The sequence below is a fragment of the Bos mutus genome, chromosome X, assembly GCF_027580195.1.
Source record: "Bos mutus isolate GX-2022 chromosome X, NWIPB_WYAK_1.1, whole genome shotgun sequence".
Taxonomy (NCBI): Eukaryota; Metazoa; Chordata; class Mammalia; order Artiodactyla; family Bovidae; genus Bos; species Bos mutus.
In genome coordinates this window covers 49,734,252-49,749,590 of record NC_091646.1, presented here as the reverse complement: position 1 = coordinate 49,749,590, position 15,339 = coordinate 49,734,252, and the positions used below count along the sequence as shown (strand labels likewise).

The window sequence follows — 15,339 nt, the reverse complement described above, 5'->3', positions numbered from 1 at the left end:
CACTGGCTGGTGTCGCTCTAGGACAAGATGTCAGACCCTCTAACTGCTCTAAGTCTAGATACTTCACCATGCTATGCTACTGGGTCTGGGCAGTCCAGGAAGGCTTTGGAATTGGATCTGAATGGCTGGTCTGTATTCAGTCATAATAGAGTTATTATAAATCACTTTGAGGAATAACTTTTAGTCAACATGCCCACAGCTGATAGAATCAGTTGTCTTCATAATGAAGGTGTACCTTCTCCAGGGAAGCTGATCATACCTGTGAAACTGTACCCTTTCAGGCCACCATTGTTTAGAAGGCCATTTGATATAATGAGCTCTTTACCCCTGTCCCACCCTCCCTTTTATATATTTTTAATTAAAATATAACTGATTTACAACATTAAGTATAATTGATTTACAACATTGTGTTAATTTTTGCTGTACAGCAGTGACTTGGATACATTATATATATATTCAGAATGTATATATACACATCTATGTATATATGTGTATATATACATTCTTTTTTAAATATTCTTTTCCATTATGGTTTATCATAGGATATTGAATTTAGTTTTCTGTATACAGTGGGATCTTGTTGTTTATACCACCCTCCCTTTGAAAAAAGATGGTGAGACAATGCTATTTCCCAAACTTCCTGTAACTCTGAGCATGTGATTTCATGGAGATTTATGGTCTCTGGAGTAAGACTAGTCAGCTAGTGAGGACTCTGCCACTGCTATGTATAGGAGGTTAAATGCTCCATGTACAGGAGGTTATAGTTCCATGCTTCACCCTCTTCTAATGTAGGTGTGAATTTGGATGTTTGGGGGAGGGGAAGGTCACTAGAGTACATCGTATCCTCTTTCCCACAACCTCTCCTCTCCCCAAGGTACCGGAGTCTGAAACAGTTTAACGTGGACATCTGCCAGACCTGCTTCCTGACTGGCAGAGCCAGCAAGGGCAACAAACTTCATTACCCCATCATGGAGTATTACACCCCGGTATGGAGCCTCTGGGCTGGGTGGGAGGGGCCGGCAGCTCTCAGCTTCTGGGTGCTTGGTCCATTTTGCCCAGCACTGGCTAACTGTATTGTGCTCTCCACTGGGGAGCATCCTCCATACAGGCCTGGTGACTGACTGGTTTGAGGGATCCAGGCCTGTTCTTCTAGCAGAGCTTGTCCTTCATCCTCACCTGGGCTGCAACTGGTTGGAGCAGCCCAGGACATTCTTGGTCATCTAAAGGCACTCACTATTCTCCTGCAGAGAAAAGTCTAGGAAAAAAATAGAGCAAGGCAGTTCCTGGTGATTAGCCTTTGATCCCTCTATTTAGTTTTTCCTGCTTAGCTTCCTGGATCGTTCCTGTTCCCTGGTCTTTACTTGCTACTTTGTCATTGCTTCTATCCCTTTTAGTCAACACCGAAGTTTAAAGTTTGTGCTCAGATTCATTACTCAGTCTCTTGCGGGAAAGGGAGGGAATGCTCTTTACCTGGGTCTCCAAAACTGACTTGGCTTTCATTGAAAACTGGGCCCTTCATAGCCTCCTGAGACCAGGTTGGTCAGCATCCCTGAACTCTAGCCACAGAGTTTCTCCTCTGCTGTGTTCAGGACCCACAGCTCCAGGCTTAGCTTCCTGAGCTAACTCTGCTTCCTAAACTCTTTTATCCCTCTCCCCACAGATAAGACCAAAGTCCCAAGCATATCCCTAGCTCTCCCCACTGCTCTCTCCCATCTCCTCTCCTCATCTCCATAATCCATCTCCATGAGCTGTCATTTGTTCTCTATGTTTTGTTGGCACAGAAACATGTGTGACCCAATGGAAGCAGTGATGTTGCCCTTTAAATTTTTTCTTTTATTATCATCTAAAAATAAACATTCGGCTTCCCAGGTGTCGCTAGTGGTAATGAACCTGCCTGCCAATACAAGAGATGTAATAGATGCGGGTTCAATCCCTGGGTCAGGAACATCCCCTGGGGGAGGGCATGGCAACCCACTCAGTATTCTTGCCTGGAGAATTCCATGGACAGAGGAGCTTGGTGGGCTACGGTCCATGGAGTCACAAAGAGTCAGATACAACTGAAGCGACTTACCATGCACTGCAAAAATAAACATTTATTAAAATCATACACGAAAACTGGCTTGAGATGGTAGACCGATAATCCGCTAACTCCTGCTCATCTTCTGCATCTCTAGAATTTATGTAAAAGATATCTAAAAGTTAACAAATATATGATCATTGTAAAAGATTCTAATTTTTAGAGGTGTTTAAAGTATAAAACAAAGTCCCCTTTTCTCAGTATGTTTCCCACCCCTCCAGCCCAACTTCCCTTAGGCAACCAGTGTTCATAGTTTGGCACATATCCTTCTAGATCTTTTTCTAGGAGTGAGATGTGGTAAAGATGAATGAGAGTTGATTACCAGTCACGTTTCCTGCTCCAGTGGAGCAGCCACACCTCCATAGAAAAGCCCATTAGGGTGAGTCCCCCTGTCTTGTCTCCCCCCAGACCACATCCAGTGAGAACATGAGGGACTTTGCCACTACCTTAAAGAACAAATTCCGCTCAAAGCATTATTTCAGCAAACACCCTCAGCGAGGTTATCTGCCTGTTCAATCGGTGCTGGAGGCTGACTACAATGAGACGTGAGTACCAGAGGCTGAGCAGGGGCTGCAGGCATCCTCACTGAGCGTAGGGTGTGCTGTGAAGGGGCCGAGTCCTGCGTGGGCTAGGGCAGTGCTCCAGGACAAACCCAACTAGTGACAGCACAATTCAGTTGGGGCTTGACCAGGAATCTGACCCGAGAAACAGATTTGAATCCAGTCTCTGGATCTTGTTCCCATCAGCTCTTGCCCAGCTCTCTAATTCGGTGGTGGTGATGGGGTGTGTGTGGATGGGTGGTGGTGAGGAGACAGGCTGCCCAGCTACGCACTCTTTGGTCTTCTGAGTCTTTGCTGCTTTTTTCTAGGCCAGCTTCTTCCCCGATGTTGCCACACGCTGACACACACTCCCGAATTGAGCATTTTGCCAGCAGGTACCACCACATTTGGGGGAGGAGAATTGTAAGGAGTCCAAGGGGGAAGGGGTTTTCAGGTGGGGCAAGAGAATGGCACCATAACCAGGGGGACGGGCACAGTGAGGATATGCAGCAGCCAGCAAGGCCCAATGTTTGGGGGGAGGGAGAGTTGGGACAGCCCCCCAAACTCCCTGATTATCCCCTTGTGTGATTAGAGTCCTTGAGATGAAAGCAAGCTTCATATTCTGTGTTCCCTTATGTTCCTGCTCTTTCTTCCCAGGCTTGCTGAGATGGAAAGTCAAAATTGCTCCTTCTTTAATGACAGCCTGTCCCCAGATGACAGCATGTGAGTTTTCACAGCTGCTTATTTGCCAAAAATAGCTCTCCTTGGCCACTATTTGGGAAGGGTATATCCTCAAGGGAAGAGGGGTGTGGTGGTTAGGGTCCTTGACACCCTAAGGAAAGAAGGCTGCTTTCTGGGCAGTATTTAATGAGAGAAGCAGTGTGTCCTCTATCAGCTGAACTGGGCAGTGAAGGATGTACTACCTCCCTGCCATCCATTAAGGTCCCTTCCTGTTGTAATATCCCATCCTTCTATTCCCAACTCTGAGGGAAGAATAATATGCCCTCATCTAAAGTTGCACAAATGAGCCGTATCTTATGCTCAAAATGCCAGTGCCCCATCTTGGGTTACATCAACCCTGGGGAGATATCAGGGGCTTGACTGAAGTGTGGCCAGAGAGATTCCTGGATGCTCTAGCCCAGAGAAGGGACCTGTCATTTCTAGGGAGGTTCCCAGCTTTCTCAGAGGACCTAGGAACTGTCAGTTACATGGATAAATCCAGTCCTGGAACTGGGACTCAGGCAGGCCACAATTCCCTTGGGGATGGGAAAGCGAAGGGGGATGGGGTGGGGGAACATCACAGAAAGGGAACTGATTTGCTCATTGTTTCCCAGATCACTACAAGTAGAACCCAGAAGCCCCAGCATCCTGTCACCCCCAAGCATGACCCTTGCACCTTTGAACACTTTGGTCCCTCTTCCTGCCGTGTGCAACTTAAAAAGGGACTTCCCCAACATGTGTCTTGGGGCTTGAGCTGGGAGCTGAGAACTCACACCCTGAGCTGTTTCCCTGTTCAATGCCCGGCCCCTCTTTCCTCTCCCCACACGCACACAGAGATGAGGACCAGTACCTGCTACGGCACTCCAGCCCCGTTACAGACCGGGAGCCAGCCTTCAGACAGCAGGCTCCGCACAACATGGCCACGGGGAGCAAAGGGGAGCTTGAGAAGATCCTAGCCCACCTAGAGGATGAGAACCGGTGGGTGTGACAATGGCAGAGATCTGTGTGGTTTCTAGAGACAGACAGCTTAACTCAAGTCCTGGACTTCCACATCCTAACTCTGTGGCCTCGAACAAGTGACTTATATTCTGTGATCTTCCATTTCCTCATCTGTAAAATGGGGATGAGGAGCTGCTGTAAAATACCTATGTCTGAGAGTCATTTGTGAAGATAAAATGATCAAGCATATAATGTGTTAGCCAGTGTCTGTCTTATTGAAAGGGTTCTAAAATAGCCCTTTCAATAGCTAAAGTAAAAGCTAACTATACTAATAATTGGTCTTCCCTGTTGTAGCTCAGCTGATAAGGAATTTGCCTGCAATGCAGGAGACCCCAGTTCAATTCCTGGATCAGGAAGATCCTCTGGAGAAGGGTTAGAATACCCACTCCAGTATTCTTGGGCTTCTCTGGTGGCTCAGATGGTAAAGAATCCACCTGCAACATGGGAGATGTGTGTTCAATCCCTGGGTTGGGAAGATCCCTTGGAGAAGGGCATGGCACCCCACTCCAGTATTCTTGCCTGGAGAATCCCATGGACAGAGAAGCCTGGTGGGCTACAGTCCATGGGGTCACAAAGAGTCAGACATGACTGAGCAAATAAACACATACACACACAATACTAATAATTATTTGAATCCTTTTAACTCAAGCTGAGTATCTCCAAGTACCCAGGAGATGCCGGCAGAGAGAATGCAAACACAGAGAATACAGAAGAGATGCTGCTTGTCTCTGCCCTCAAGGAACTTTCAGTTGTTGGAAAGAAATCCTTATCACTTAGTGAAAGTGGTAAGAGGAGGATGATATTTCATAGAGCATGTGAGGACTGGAAGAGCGAAGGTGAAGATGATTACAGGGATGACATTGATCTCCCTAAAGCACAGAGGGCAGCAGGAGTCTGAAGAGCATCTAAGCCACTTTGGGGGTGTGTCCTAGAATAAATATCACCCCCTGGAACAGTGCTTCTCAAACATCAATGTGCATACGGGCCACTTGGGAAGCTCGGTGAAATGCAGGTTCTGATTTGCAGACCTGGGGTGAGGCCTCAGTTCCTGCTGTTCTAACCTAGAAGTTGCCCATGCTGCTGGCCTAACAGACTGTGTCTGGAGTCGCTAGTCCTTAGAACAGTGCCTGTTTGCAAAGTATCTTTTACTGGTTCAAGACAAGATAAATACATAAATACAGAGTAAGCTTTTAGAAACTTTCATAGCAATTTGACATTGCCATGATATCCAAGCATATAATGAGTGGACTTGTCTTCATTGAATAGGATGTAGACCAGTTTGAGTATTGTTGAACTTTGTGTGGCAAGTGCTGTGTGGCATGACCAGTGTACTAGCCATATGCATTCAGACCAAACACTGATCCACAATGGATTGAAAAATCCCCCTGTTTTTTCCTTATGGGTGTTTTGAGAAGTGCTGTGCTAGAGCAGTGGTGGGGAGGCCCTGGGAAGCACCGGAGAGAGAGTGATTCTATTGTAAAAAAGGGAAAAAAAAAGTAATATCTCCCAAAGGAGACCATCTCTTTGGAATCTGTTTCCTTGATGACCCAATGTGGGTGTTTAAAGTGGGCCAAAGAGGAGGGTGGCAGAGAGAAGAGGAAAGATGGGTGATCTTTTGTTTATGTCTTCCCCTGTAATCTAAAAATCTAAAAGTGGAGTAGGTGAGTCAGTGACTCGAATGCCTCATTTTTTTGCAGAATGTGTTTCTGCCTGGCTTTAAGGTCAGAATTAATCCCCAAAGCAGCACATCAAAGTGCTGAGAAATTTGTTATACTAAATGTCAGCTCTCTGCGCTGCAGCCTAAGAACAGCAGAGTAAATGACACATACGCTGGAGAGGAAATGGATATGGCCATTAAGGCAAGAGCACGGCTGGAGTGGGGATGGGAATGGGAATGCAAAGGGATTATTCACGCATGGCTCTGAGGGGACACTGGGCCCTGGACAGTCAATACCCCATGAGGACGTTCAGCCTTGGCTTCTCCATCCTTGACAGGATTCTCCAGGGAGAGCTGAGGCGCCTGAAGTGGCAGCATGAAGAGGCCACTGAGGTACCCGCCCTGACTGAGGGCTCTGCTGAGGTGGCGCAGGGCCACTGCAATGAGGAGCTGCTGGCTGAGGCCCGGATCCTTCGGCAGCACAAGAGCCGCCTGGAGACGCGCATGCAGATTCTTGAAGACCACAACAAGCAACTGGAGTCCCAGCTGCAGCGCTTAAGGGAGCTGCTCCTACAGGTGGGTCTGGGGCCAGGGGAAGAACCTGAGCAGCTTCTGGGCACGGGAGGGCTGGGAAGGCTTTCTAAAGAGCACTGAGCTGACAATCAGAAAAGATGGGGTAATGAAGGAGCCACTATATCACAGCACTCGGCCAATTTTCTTGCACTGAGCTTCCACTCCATCCTTCTGTGTTACTTTCAAGTCACCGTGGGGCCTTGGGCAGAGGGAGGGCTTTTGGGGGCTCATGTCCCCAACCCCCGTTTGAATCTCGTATTGAAAGAACGAGTTCAAAGAACCATCCAAAAGGTTGATTTTGCTGCTTTGATGTTTGCTGGAAAGAAGCAAATTGGCATGCTTGGGGAAAGAAAGATTTTAGCTATGGACAGATCACTTGTTACTTTTTATTCCTTTTCTCTTTGAGAGGGAGTGTATAGGATGTAGTGTGGTTCTGGAGTTCAACAGCCCTGGAATTGAATATGGTTCTGCCAATTAGTGGCCTTAGAATGTTAGGCAACTTCCTTAGCCTCACTAAGCCCCAGTTTCTTCATCTGTAAGACAGGGATAAAAATATACCAACTTCACGGAATTGTGGTAAAAATCTAATGAGATAATACATTTATTGAATTTAGCATGATACCAGAAATATTAGTAAACACTTCATAAGTGTTACCTATTGTTGTCATTATCCATACCAGGGAATACCACACCAGATCTTCCAAGGGATGACCTCTGGATCAATTTCTGGAGGTCTTAACAAATGATATTATGTCATGAACCAAGGATCAGGGGTGCAACTCTATATTTCCAGATGGAATTGGGTTCTAAATAGTTTAATTATAACTGAAATGACAAGCAAGAGATCTTCTGGGGGCAATGCCATCCTTATAAGAACTGGGAGCCTTTGATACCTGGTGTTGAAGGAAGAAGGTATTTAGTAATTAAATATTCTAAGAAGTTTCCTGAAAGGAGAAGCCACTGACTGGGGCACCATCAAAAGTTTCTTCAAGTCCTAGGGTAAAGAGATGGGCATGAGGTCTCTAAGGACCTTTCTAAGCTCAAGAGTCTGTCAAAGTAAGGTCAGGAAGGCAAAAGTCACTTAAGTTATGCCTTACCTCTTTCCAGCCACCTATTGAATCCAATGGCAATGGCTCTGCAGGCTCGTCTCTGGCTTCCTCTCCACAGCAGTCAGAAGGCAGTCACCCCCAAGAGAAAGGACAAACTACTCCAGACACTGAAGCTGCAGGTGAGTTCCCTCAACCCCTTCCTTCATGGCTTTGTCTTGCCTCAGGTCTCCTGCCCAAGGTTCTGCTAGGGCTGGGACTGGTTCCTCCTCATGTCTTTGAGCTTAGGGTCAGGGATGATTGGATTATTGACTGATTCATTCATTTCTTTATTCTACAAATGTATATTGATTACCTCATACGTATCTAGGCATCTTGCTGGGAAGATACACATGCTATAGGTTTATCTTTCAGCAGGCAGCATCCTACCTCGGCCCCTTGACCTCATAAGGGGATCTCTAGTTGTCTTCCCAAATCTCTCTTTTCCAATTCAGATGATGTGGGATTGAAGAGCCAAGATGTCAGCCTCTGCTTGGAGGACATCATGGAGAAGCTCCGCCATGCCTTCCCCAGTGTACGAAGTTCTGATGTGACTGCCAACACACTGCTGGCCTCTTGAGGGAACCAGAGCCCCATCCTATAGTCCATGGTCCTCTCCTGGTCTGGCCAAAGGCTTTCCTCAGACTTCACCCAACCTTCCCAGTCCCCGCTGGCCCCACTCTCCTCAGCTGGAGTTATTTGTGCTCGGGGCAGCAGCAGAGATTTGGTGGTATGCGAGGTGGGGGTAGAGGGGCTGGGGGAGGGAGAGGCATGATTCCTCTGATTCTAGAAATGTGCCCTTTACTTCAAGTTTGAGGTCAGTCCCTTCAGTACGCTTCTGTTGCAGCCCAGGCTAATGGCACTTGGAAGCCATTCAGATGGGTTGCCTTGTGAAGCAGTGCCCATTGGTCCCTTTCCATTCTCTATGGAATGATGGAGATGGAGGGCACCTAATGACCCCAAGGCTCCAGCATTATGAATACACAGAACTTAGCCCTACTCTCTGACCCAACACAAAGGAGGTGAAGGGGTGGCCTGAAGACAGTCCCACCCCCCAAAGTACCCCTGAAAAATCTGGGCAATGTGTGTCAGGTAACTTCAGCTCGAGGGTGTAGCTCTAGTCCTCCTGATGCTACCTAGATGTTGTTTCCTCTGTGAATATCTTCAGTTTCGTCTGCCTCAGTCCCTGGCAGACCTTTCTCAAGGGGGAACAGTTCATTCAGGTTCCTATTTTCACCTTACTTTTGGAAACAGTAAAGAAATATGTAGGGGCTTAGATATTTTCCCCGGATCCTCCTCTTTCCTGAAAGGCTCAGCATCCTGAGAGACCAACTCTTCTGAGTCGGCCCTCACAGCCCTGAGGGAGGGCTGGCAGCTTCTCAGCAAGGGCGTCTTCTCCTTGGGTGAGGAAAGGAAAGCCCTCCTCTAGACCAGAGGAGTATGACTGTCCCACACCCTTGACGGCTGTGACCCTTCTTTCTCTTAAGTTAAATCAGATGAGGTGGCTGATATCCCTCAGCTAATCAGAAGGCAGATGCAACAGTCCACCCTGAATAGTAGCCCTTTCCTAGGGTCCACAGGCTTCAAATCAGCAAGTTGGCCACTTTCCACACAGACAACAGCAAGGCCTTCCTTTGCATAAAACCTTTCTTTCTAACTCTGGAAAATGAACCTAATTCTCAAATTTCTTAGGCAGATTTCTGGATAAATCTGCCTAGGCAATTTTACCTAACTTTTCCTAGGCAACACATACCATGATCCCTTTATCCAGAAACTATTCAGAGTAGATAATGGGAGGGGGGAGCATCAGGGGAGCAGGCTTGGGAACTTTGAACAGAGTCAGGTCTCATTTAGGCAGATTTCTGTCAAAAGGAACTTTATAACTTAGAATCCTGCAACTGACTTAATTTGCCTAAGTTTATATAGATACTTAGCTATCCTTCATATCTACTGTACATCAGTACTACCCCAGCCTCATTTACACATTAAATTCTAATACCTCTTGAAGTATTAATGTTCTGCCTTGCTCTTTGTTAGTCCCAGCCTCTGGATGGACAGATAAGATGCCTCCTAGCTGCTCATTTAGGATGTCTCTCCATTCATATTTGAGGTGAGCCATCCTCAAGACCAAAGCAACAGAAAGCCTGTGGCCACAGAGGAATCTAACAGGAAGAGTCACTCTGTTCTCTTCATTCATTCCAAATCTTGTTCCCTGAAGACCTGGTCCTGGGATGAATTTTTCTGGGCTTCTCTAAATAATGGTTCAGGGGCCAAAATAGAGCAAATCCAAGCTCTACCCACCCTGTGCATAAAGGGAGGAACAAATAGCCAGGCTAAGACACAGAGTACATCTTCTTGCCCCTTCCAATTTCTAAGTCTGACTCAGGGCTTTAAAGAAAGTAGAAATTGCCAACAAGGTTAGAAGGGTGTGAGGTGGTTGGAGTGCTGTCTTATAATCAAGCAGTAGCCAGTGGGTAGAACTGCTGGGAAACTAGATTTATCTACTGCAGGCCATGGAAGGCAGTGGCTTTGGTCCAGAAACCTAGGATTGCCTCCTTCTAGAATCACCAAGGGGCACTAAGCCACAGGTTCAGGGTGTCAGACTTTTTCATGACAATTGCCTTGGTGCTCATGAGGTCTCAGGGCAGGAAAACTGGTAATATATGGTGAGCAGGTGGCAGGTAGGCATCAAACAAAGAGCCTGGACATTGGTTAGCAGGCTTGGCAAGGGACCTATATTTGTAGGTGCCTAGAAAGTGAAGTTGCTCAGTCGTGTCCGACTCTAGCAACCCCATGGACTGCAGCCCACCAGGCTCCTCCGTCCATGGGATTTTCCAGGCAAAAGCACTGGAGTAGGGTACCATTGCCTTCTCCAAGATTATAGGTAGGGGCTTCTCTGGTGGCTTAGACAGTAAAGAATCCACCTGCAATACAGGAGACCCAGGTTCGATCCCTGGGTTGGGAAAATACCCTGGAGAAGGGAATGGCAACCCACTCCAGTATTCTTTCCTGGAGAATTCCATGGACAGAGAAGCCTGGTGGGCTACAGTCCATGGGGTCTGTAGTTCAAAGAGTCAGACACGACTGAGCAACTGAGCACATTAAGGATAGGAGAAATTTTCTATGGGACTGAGAGCTCAGGATCTATGAGGCATATGCCTGCCTAAGCCTGAAGAAAGCACATGTTATGAAACAATCTTACCAGGAAAGTTCTGCAAATTCCTTTTCCATAATCTCTACTCTGCCTGAGAGATCTCGGGCTCTTGAGGGCCTATGACAACTGCAGTGGGTCATGGTAGAGAAGATGTAGATCTCGTTATGTAGGATTTGTGTTATAGGTGGACTGAAGCAGCAGGTCAAGAGTTGAATTCTCAGTAATGGGTCACTGACACTTTGTGGTCCTGTGTTTACCTTGATGCCTGAGGTGAGTATATGGCTCAAGGGTCCAGTGACAGTCACGGCAGCACAGTTTGCCCACACTACTTCACAGTTTGCCCACAGTGAGGTACACAGATCTTTGGGCACTGTAAATTCAGATGAAGGTGAGATTTCCTGAGATGTGTTGTGTGTTAGGCCGTCTGTTGTGTGTCTTATCTCCTAGAGGTATAGCGTGTGATGCTGCGTTGTTTATGGCCCCACACTGGAAGGGTGGTCAAGGGGGTTGCTGGTTCATTAGGCGGCCTAATGAAAACCTTTGACTTGTGGAATTAGCATCAGTGGTAAGGAAAGTGAGTGTTTGCTGGGGTTGTGGCATATAGTACGGGGAACAGTTAGGATTGATAGGTGATATATTCTCGACAGAATCTGACAGAGGCCAAAAAGCCATTAGGAGGGTACCTCTACTTCCAGTGAGAGCAGAGTGGAGTCAGGTTGACTGGGAAATTATTGAGGAAGGCTGACTGGTTGGAGGACATCCGGCTGTTTGTTGCATGGTTCCCTAGAGAGGGTCCAACCCAGGATATGCCCCCTTCCCTCCAGGATGGAAAGGCTGAAACCAAGGCCCTCAAATGCCCATTTCCTTCAAGGTCCAAAGTTTGGAGATATTTCCTTGTAGAGAAACTTGCTTGAGTTTGTCGTACTTTAGGGGCTGGGCTGGCAGGCCATGGTAATGAGAAACCCTGAGGTCAAACAGAGGCCAATCCTGGGTGATGATTTCCTTCCGGATAAATTTTAAGGAATACCTATGATGCTTGCGGTGTGTGTTTGGGATCTGGGCTCCATATTCAACTTCAGGCTAGAGCATTCCTTGAACAAGCATTCTCAATGACAGAATCATGGCCTCTGAGACCATTTCAAGCCAGGACTCTCATCAAAGTTCTGTTGACGTAAGTGACAGATAATTAAGAATGTAACTGTCCTGAGACAAACAGTTCTGGAGGAGAAAGGTGGGGGCTTGCCCTAGGGCTGTGGAGACATAGTTACTCAGCTGGGCACCTCTATCTCTGGGCCTTCCTGCCAAAAGCTGACTCTGAGAACAAAGGAATACATCAGCTCCTTGTTGTTCTTTAAACACCAGTGACTGTGGGAGAGCAAAAGGCTCAAGGCCAAGGCTAAGCTCCCAGGCTTCATCTCCTCCCACAGCTGCCACATTTGGAAGGGCACCTGCTCAATGTCTTTGGTGTCCCTAGGGCAGTCTTGAGGCCAGATTGAAGCCTGTGATGCTGCTCGCTGGCTACAAGAGCTGGTGGTCACAAGGGTGGTATTCGGGGAAGCAGAAAGGGTGGCATACTAGTCTAGAAAAATTTGGGATGAAAGGGCGGGGCTGGGAACAAATTGGTTAACTTTGCCACTCACCGTGGTGCTTTTCTCCCTTTCCCTTAAATTCTGCTTTGAAAGAATAAATTCGTATTTGTTTACTTTGGTTCCTCTGGTTATGCTCTTTGACTCTGACACTCTATATTGTTCCCTTATTTGCGCAGAGGAGGAGAGGGTGGGGCCACAAACCCACAAGAACACTGCAAAACACACCAGAAGAGTCCAACACCTACAGGACAAAAAGGACACACCCCGCTAGCCTCATCCACCACTGTCACCTGGAGTGGTCACCTCTAAAGGTCCCATAAAAATTAGCTAGTTATTCACTCGTGGAATTAGCTCTTTATAGCAATGGTTCTTCAACACTGTCCTCATCAGTCTGAGGAATATTTCACCACCCTAAAGCAGTAAGAGAAAAATATGGACAATGCAGTGAGTTTCCATAAAGTTACATATATTCAATTTAAAAATATATCCTTTATTCTGAGATTATGGTTATATATTTTGGGGGAATGTCTGTGTTAAATGTCCCTGTGAATTGGTGGTAAGTTTTTTTAATACACTTTTCTGGCAAAATAAAACCCCGTCAGTCCCTCTTCCCCACCACCAATCTTCTTTCTCACCAATCTATGACTTCATTGTCAATGAAGTTGACATGAAATATGATGTGAGTCACATATGCAGCTTAAAATTTTCTAGCGGCCATAATAAAAAAGGCCCAACAAACCCAAATGAAATTAATTTTAATAATAGCCCAATATATCCAAAATATTTTCATTTCATCATGTAATCAGTAGAAAACCATTACTGACATATTTTATATTGTTTTTTTAATAAGCCTTAAAAATTGTCAGGGGCTTCCCTGGTAGCTCAGCTGGTAAAGAATCCACCTGCAATATAGGAGACCCCAGTTTGATTCCTGGATCAGGAAGATCCCCTGGAGAAGGGAACAGCTACCCCCTCCAGTATTCTTGGGCTTCTCTGGTGGCTCAGAAGGTAAAGAACCTGCCTGCAATGTGGGAGACCTGGGTATGATATGTGGGTTGGGAAGATCCCCTGAAGGAGGGCATGACAACCCACTCCAGTATTCTTGCCTGAATCCCTATGGACAGAGGAGCCTGGTGGGCTACACTCCATGGGGTCGCAAAGAGTCGGACACAACTGAGCGACTTTCGCTTACACTTTCAGAAATTGTCAAGCAGGGTACAAATTCAGCTGGTAAAAAACTAGAAACCCACATAGAGCCAGGCACTTTATTACTGAAGAGACAGTAAAAGCAAGGCCAGCAATGGGATCCGTTCTCTGTGTCCCTGTTGCACAGGATGACACTGAAACAAAAGGGGCCAGATGACATGCAACAGGAATGGCGGCACACTGCGTTCCTGAGTAGCAACTCCATACCTCCGCTAAGCAGCTCTATGGCTTGCAGCAGAACCCTCTGGGGCAAGGACAGGGGAGAAGGGAGGCAGGCAGAAAAATCCCATGCCTCACCAGAATGAGGGAGGCAGACGATAAACTGCCCCATGACAGCCTCCCTCCAAACAGAAAGCTGAGTGTCTCGAATCCCCATGAGATTGCCTATCTTTCCAGGTTCCAGGAGGCTCATGGAGCATTTTGCCAAGGCCTAGGGCTTCCTGCAGTTGAGCCTTGCCTACGTGGAAAGACACACCTCAATTTTGCCTAGCCATAGGTCAAGTGCTCAAAAGCTGCATGTGGCTAGTGGATATCATATTGGACAGTGCAGTTGTGTAACATGCCAAAGTCAGAACCACTGGGCTGTAGAGAAGGAAAACTTCATGATGTATCATGTGTGTGTGTGTTGGGGGTGAGGAAGGAGTCAGGGCAGCTTATTGCTGCCGTCTCGGGGGGATTGGAGGACAGTGGTGAAGCAGTTACCCAGGGTTAGGAGATGTGGTGGTGGAGGGAACAGAAGGGCGCCACAGATGCATGAATTTGCTCCTTCCTGTTGTCTTCTCTTCCCCACGGCCTCTCACCAGAGCTCTGGCTGCTCTTGGGGTGCAGTATCGGACAGAGGCCGGAACAAGGCTCTTCTACTCCCACACGATGGCCCCATATGTGGCATATGTGCCACGTTCTCTGGCTGCAGTCTCTCCAGCCATGTCCCCAGGGCACTGTTTATATTTCTGCCCTAGTCCTCTGCCATCTTTCACCTGGAAAGGCCTACCTTCTTTTCAAATCCTGCCTCTTCCCCCACAGTCTGCCTATGACAATTCCTTTTCCCTATTCTTTCATCTTTTAAATTCTGGGTTTCTGAAAAAACATCTTGGTTTTCAAACTGTCCTCTAACTTCTCTCCTAAGCTTGGCTTCATTTTCTCCTTCCCTTTAGTCCCACTTTTCTCCTGCATTTTCCCCCAAGCATTCCTTGTGTCTTCATCCCTTCTGCACAGGCCCAGCCCATACATACTGACTTCCCCTTCTCTGCCCTTGGCTTATTACTTTCAACTTGGAATGGGAGCACTAAAAGTGGCAGAGAAGACTTGGGGGCTCATTTCCTAGAGTGGCACCAACCTCATCAATTGAGACCAGACCTGGGTCAAGCTGGGCTACTTCCAGAAAACCTTCAGCTACCTTTTGGTGATAAGCATTATCACCCTTAATTTCCACATAAGGACACAGAAGTTCTAAGAGGTGTAGGGACTTGCCCAAGTTAGGTAGCAGAGCCAGGATTCTAACCTTGTGTTCCTTCCACTACAACATAATTCAGTGCAAATATTGGAGCTGCCATTTTTAATCACTTCTCTGTACCTTTTCTCAAAAGCCCAATGATGTATTGTGAATATGAGACAATTTGCTTAGTTCATTAGGAATCATCCTAAGAGCTCTTTAGAAGGATGCCCCAGTGCTGACAGCATCTTCTGTCATTTCCTAACTGCAGAATTTATTGCTTGTCTCACCAGTTTCCTTTTGGATTT

The 15,339-nt window shown here is 46.9% G+C and overlaps 1 protein-coding gene across 2 annotated transcripts in view; it reads left to right on the top strand.

The window, feature by feature from the left end:
* Positions 1-12,471, top strand: part of DRP2 (dystrophin related protein 2) — a 46,365-nt gene extending 33,894 nt beyond the window's left edge. For both annotated transcript variants that reach the window (XM_070365980.1, XM_070365979.1), the window contains 8 exons: positions 875-986; positions 2,486-2,622; positions 2,946-3,011; positions 3,274-3,339; positions 4,171-4,314; positions 6,331-6,568; positions 7,673-7,793; positions 8,106-12,471. In XM_070365980.1, the coding sequence (XP_070222081.1) occupies positions 875-986; positions 2,486-2,622; positions 2,946-3,011; positions 3,274-3,339; positions 4,171-4,314; positions 6,331-6,568; positions 7,673-7,793; positions 8,106-8,230 (1,009 nt within the window). In that variant the 3' untranslated portion in view covers positions 8,231-12,471. The remainder of the gene's footprint in view (positions 1-874; positions 987-2,485; positions 2,623-2,945; positions 3,012-3,273; positions 3,340-4,170; positions 4,315-6,330; positions 6,569-7,672; positions 7,794-8,105) is intronic.
* The last annotated feature ends 2,868 nt before the right edge of the window (positions 12,472-15,339 follow it).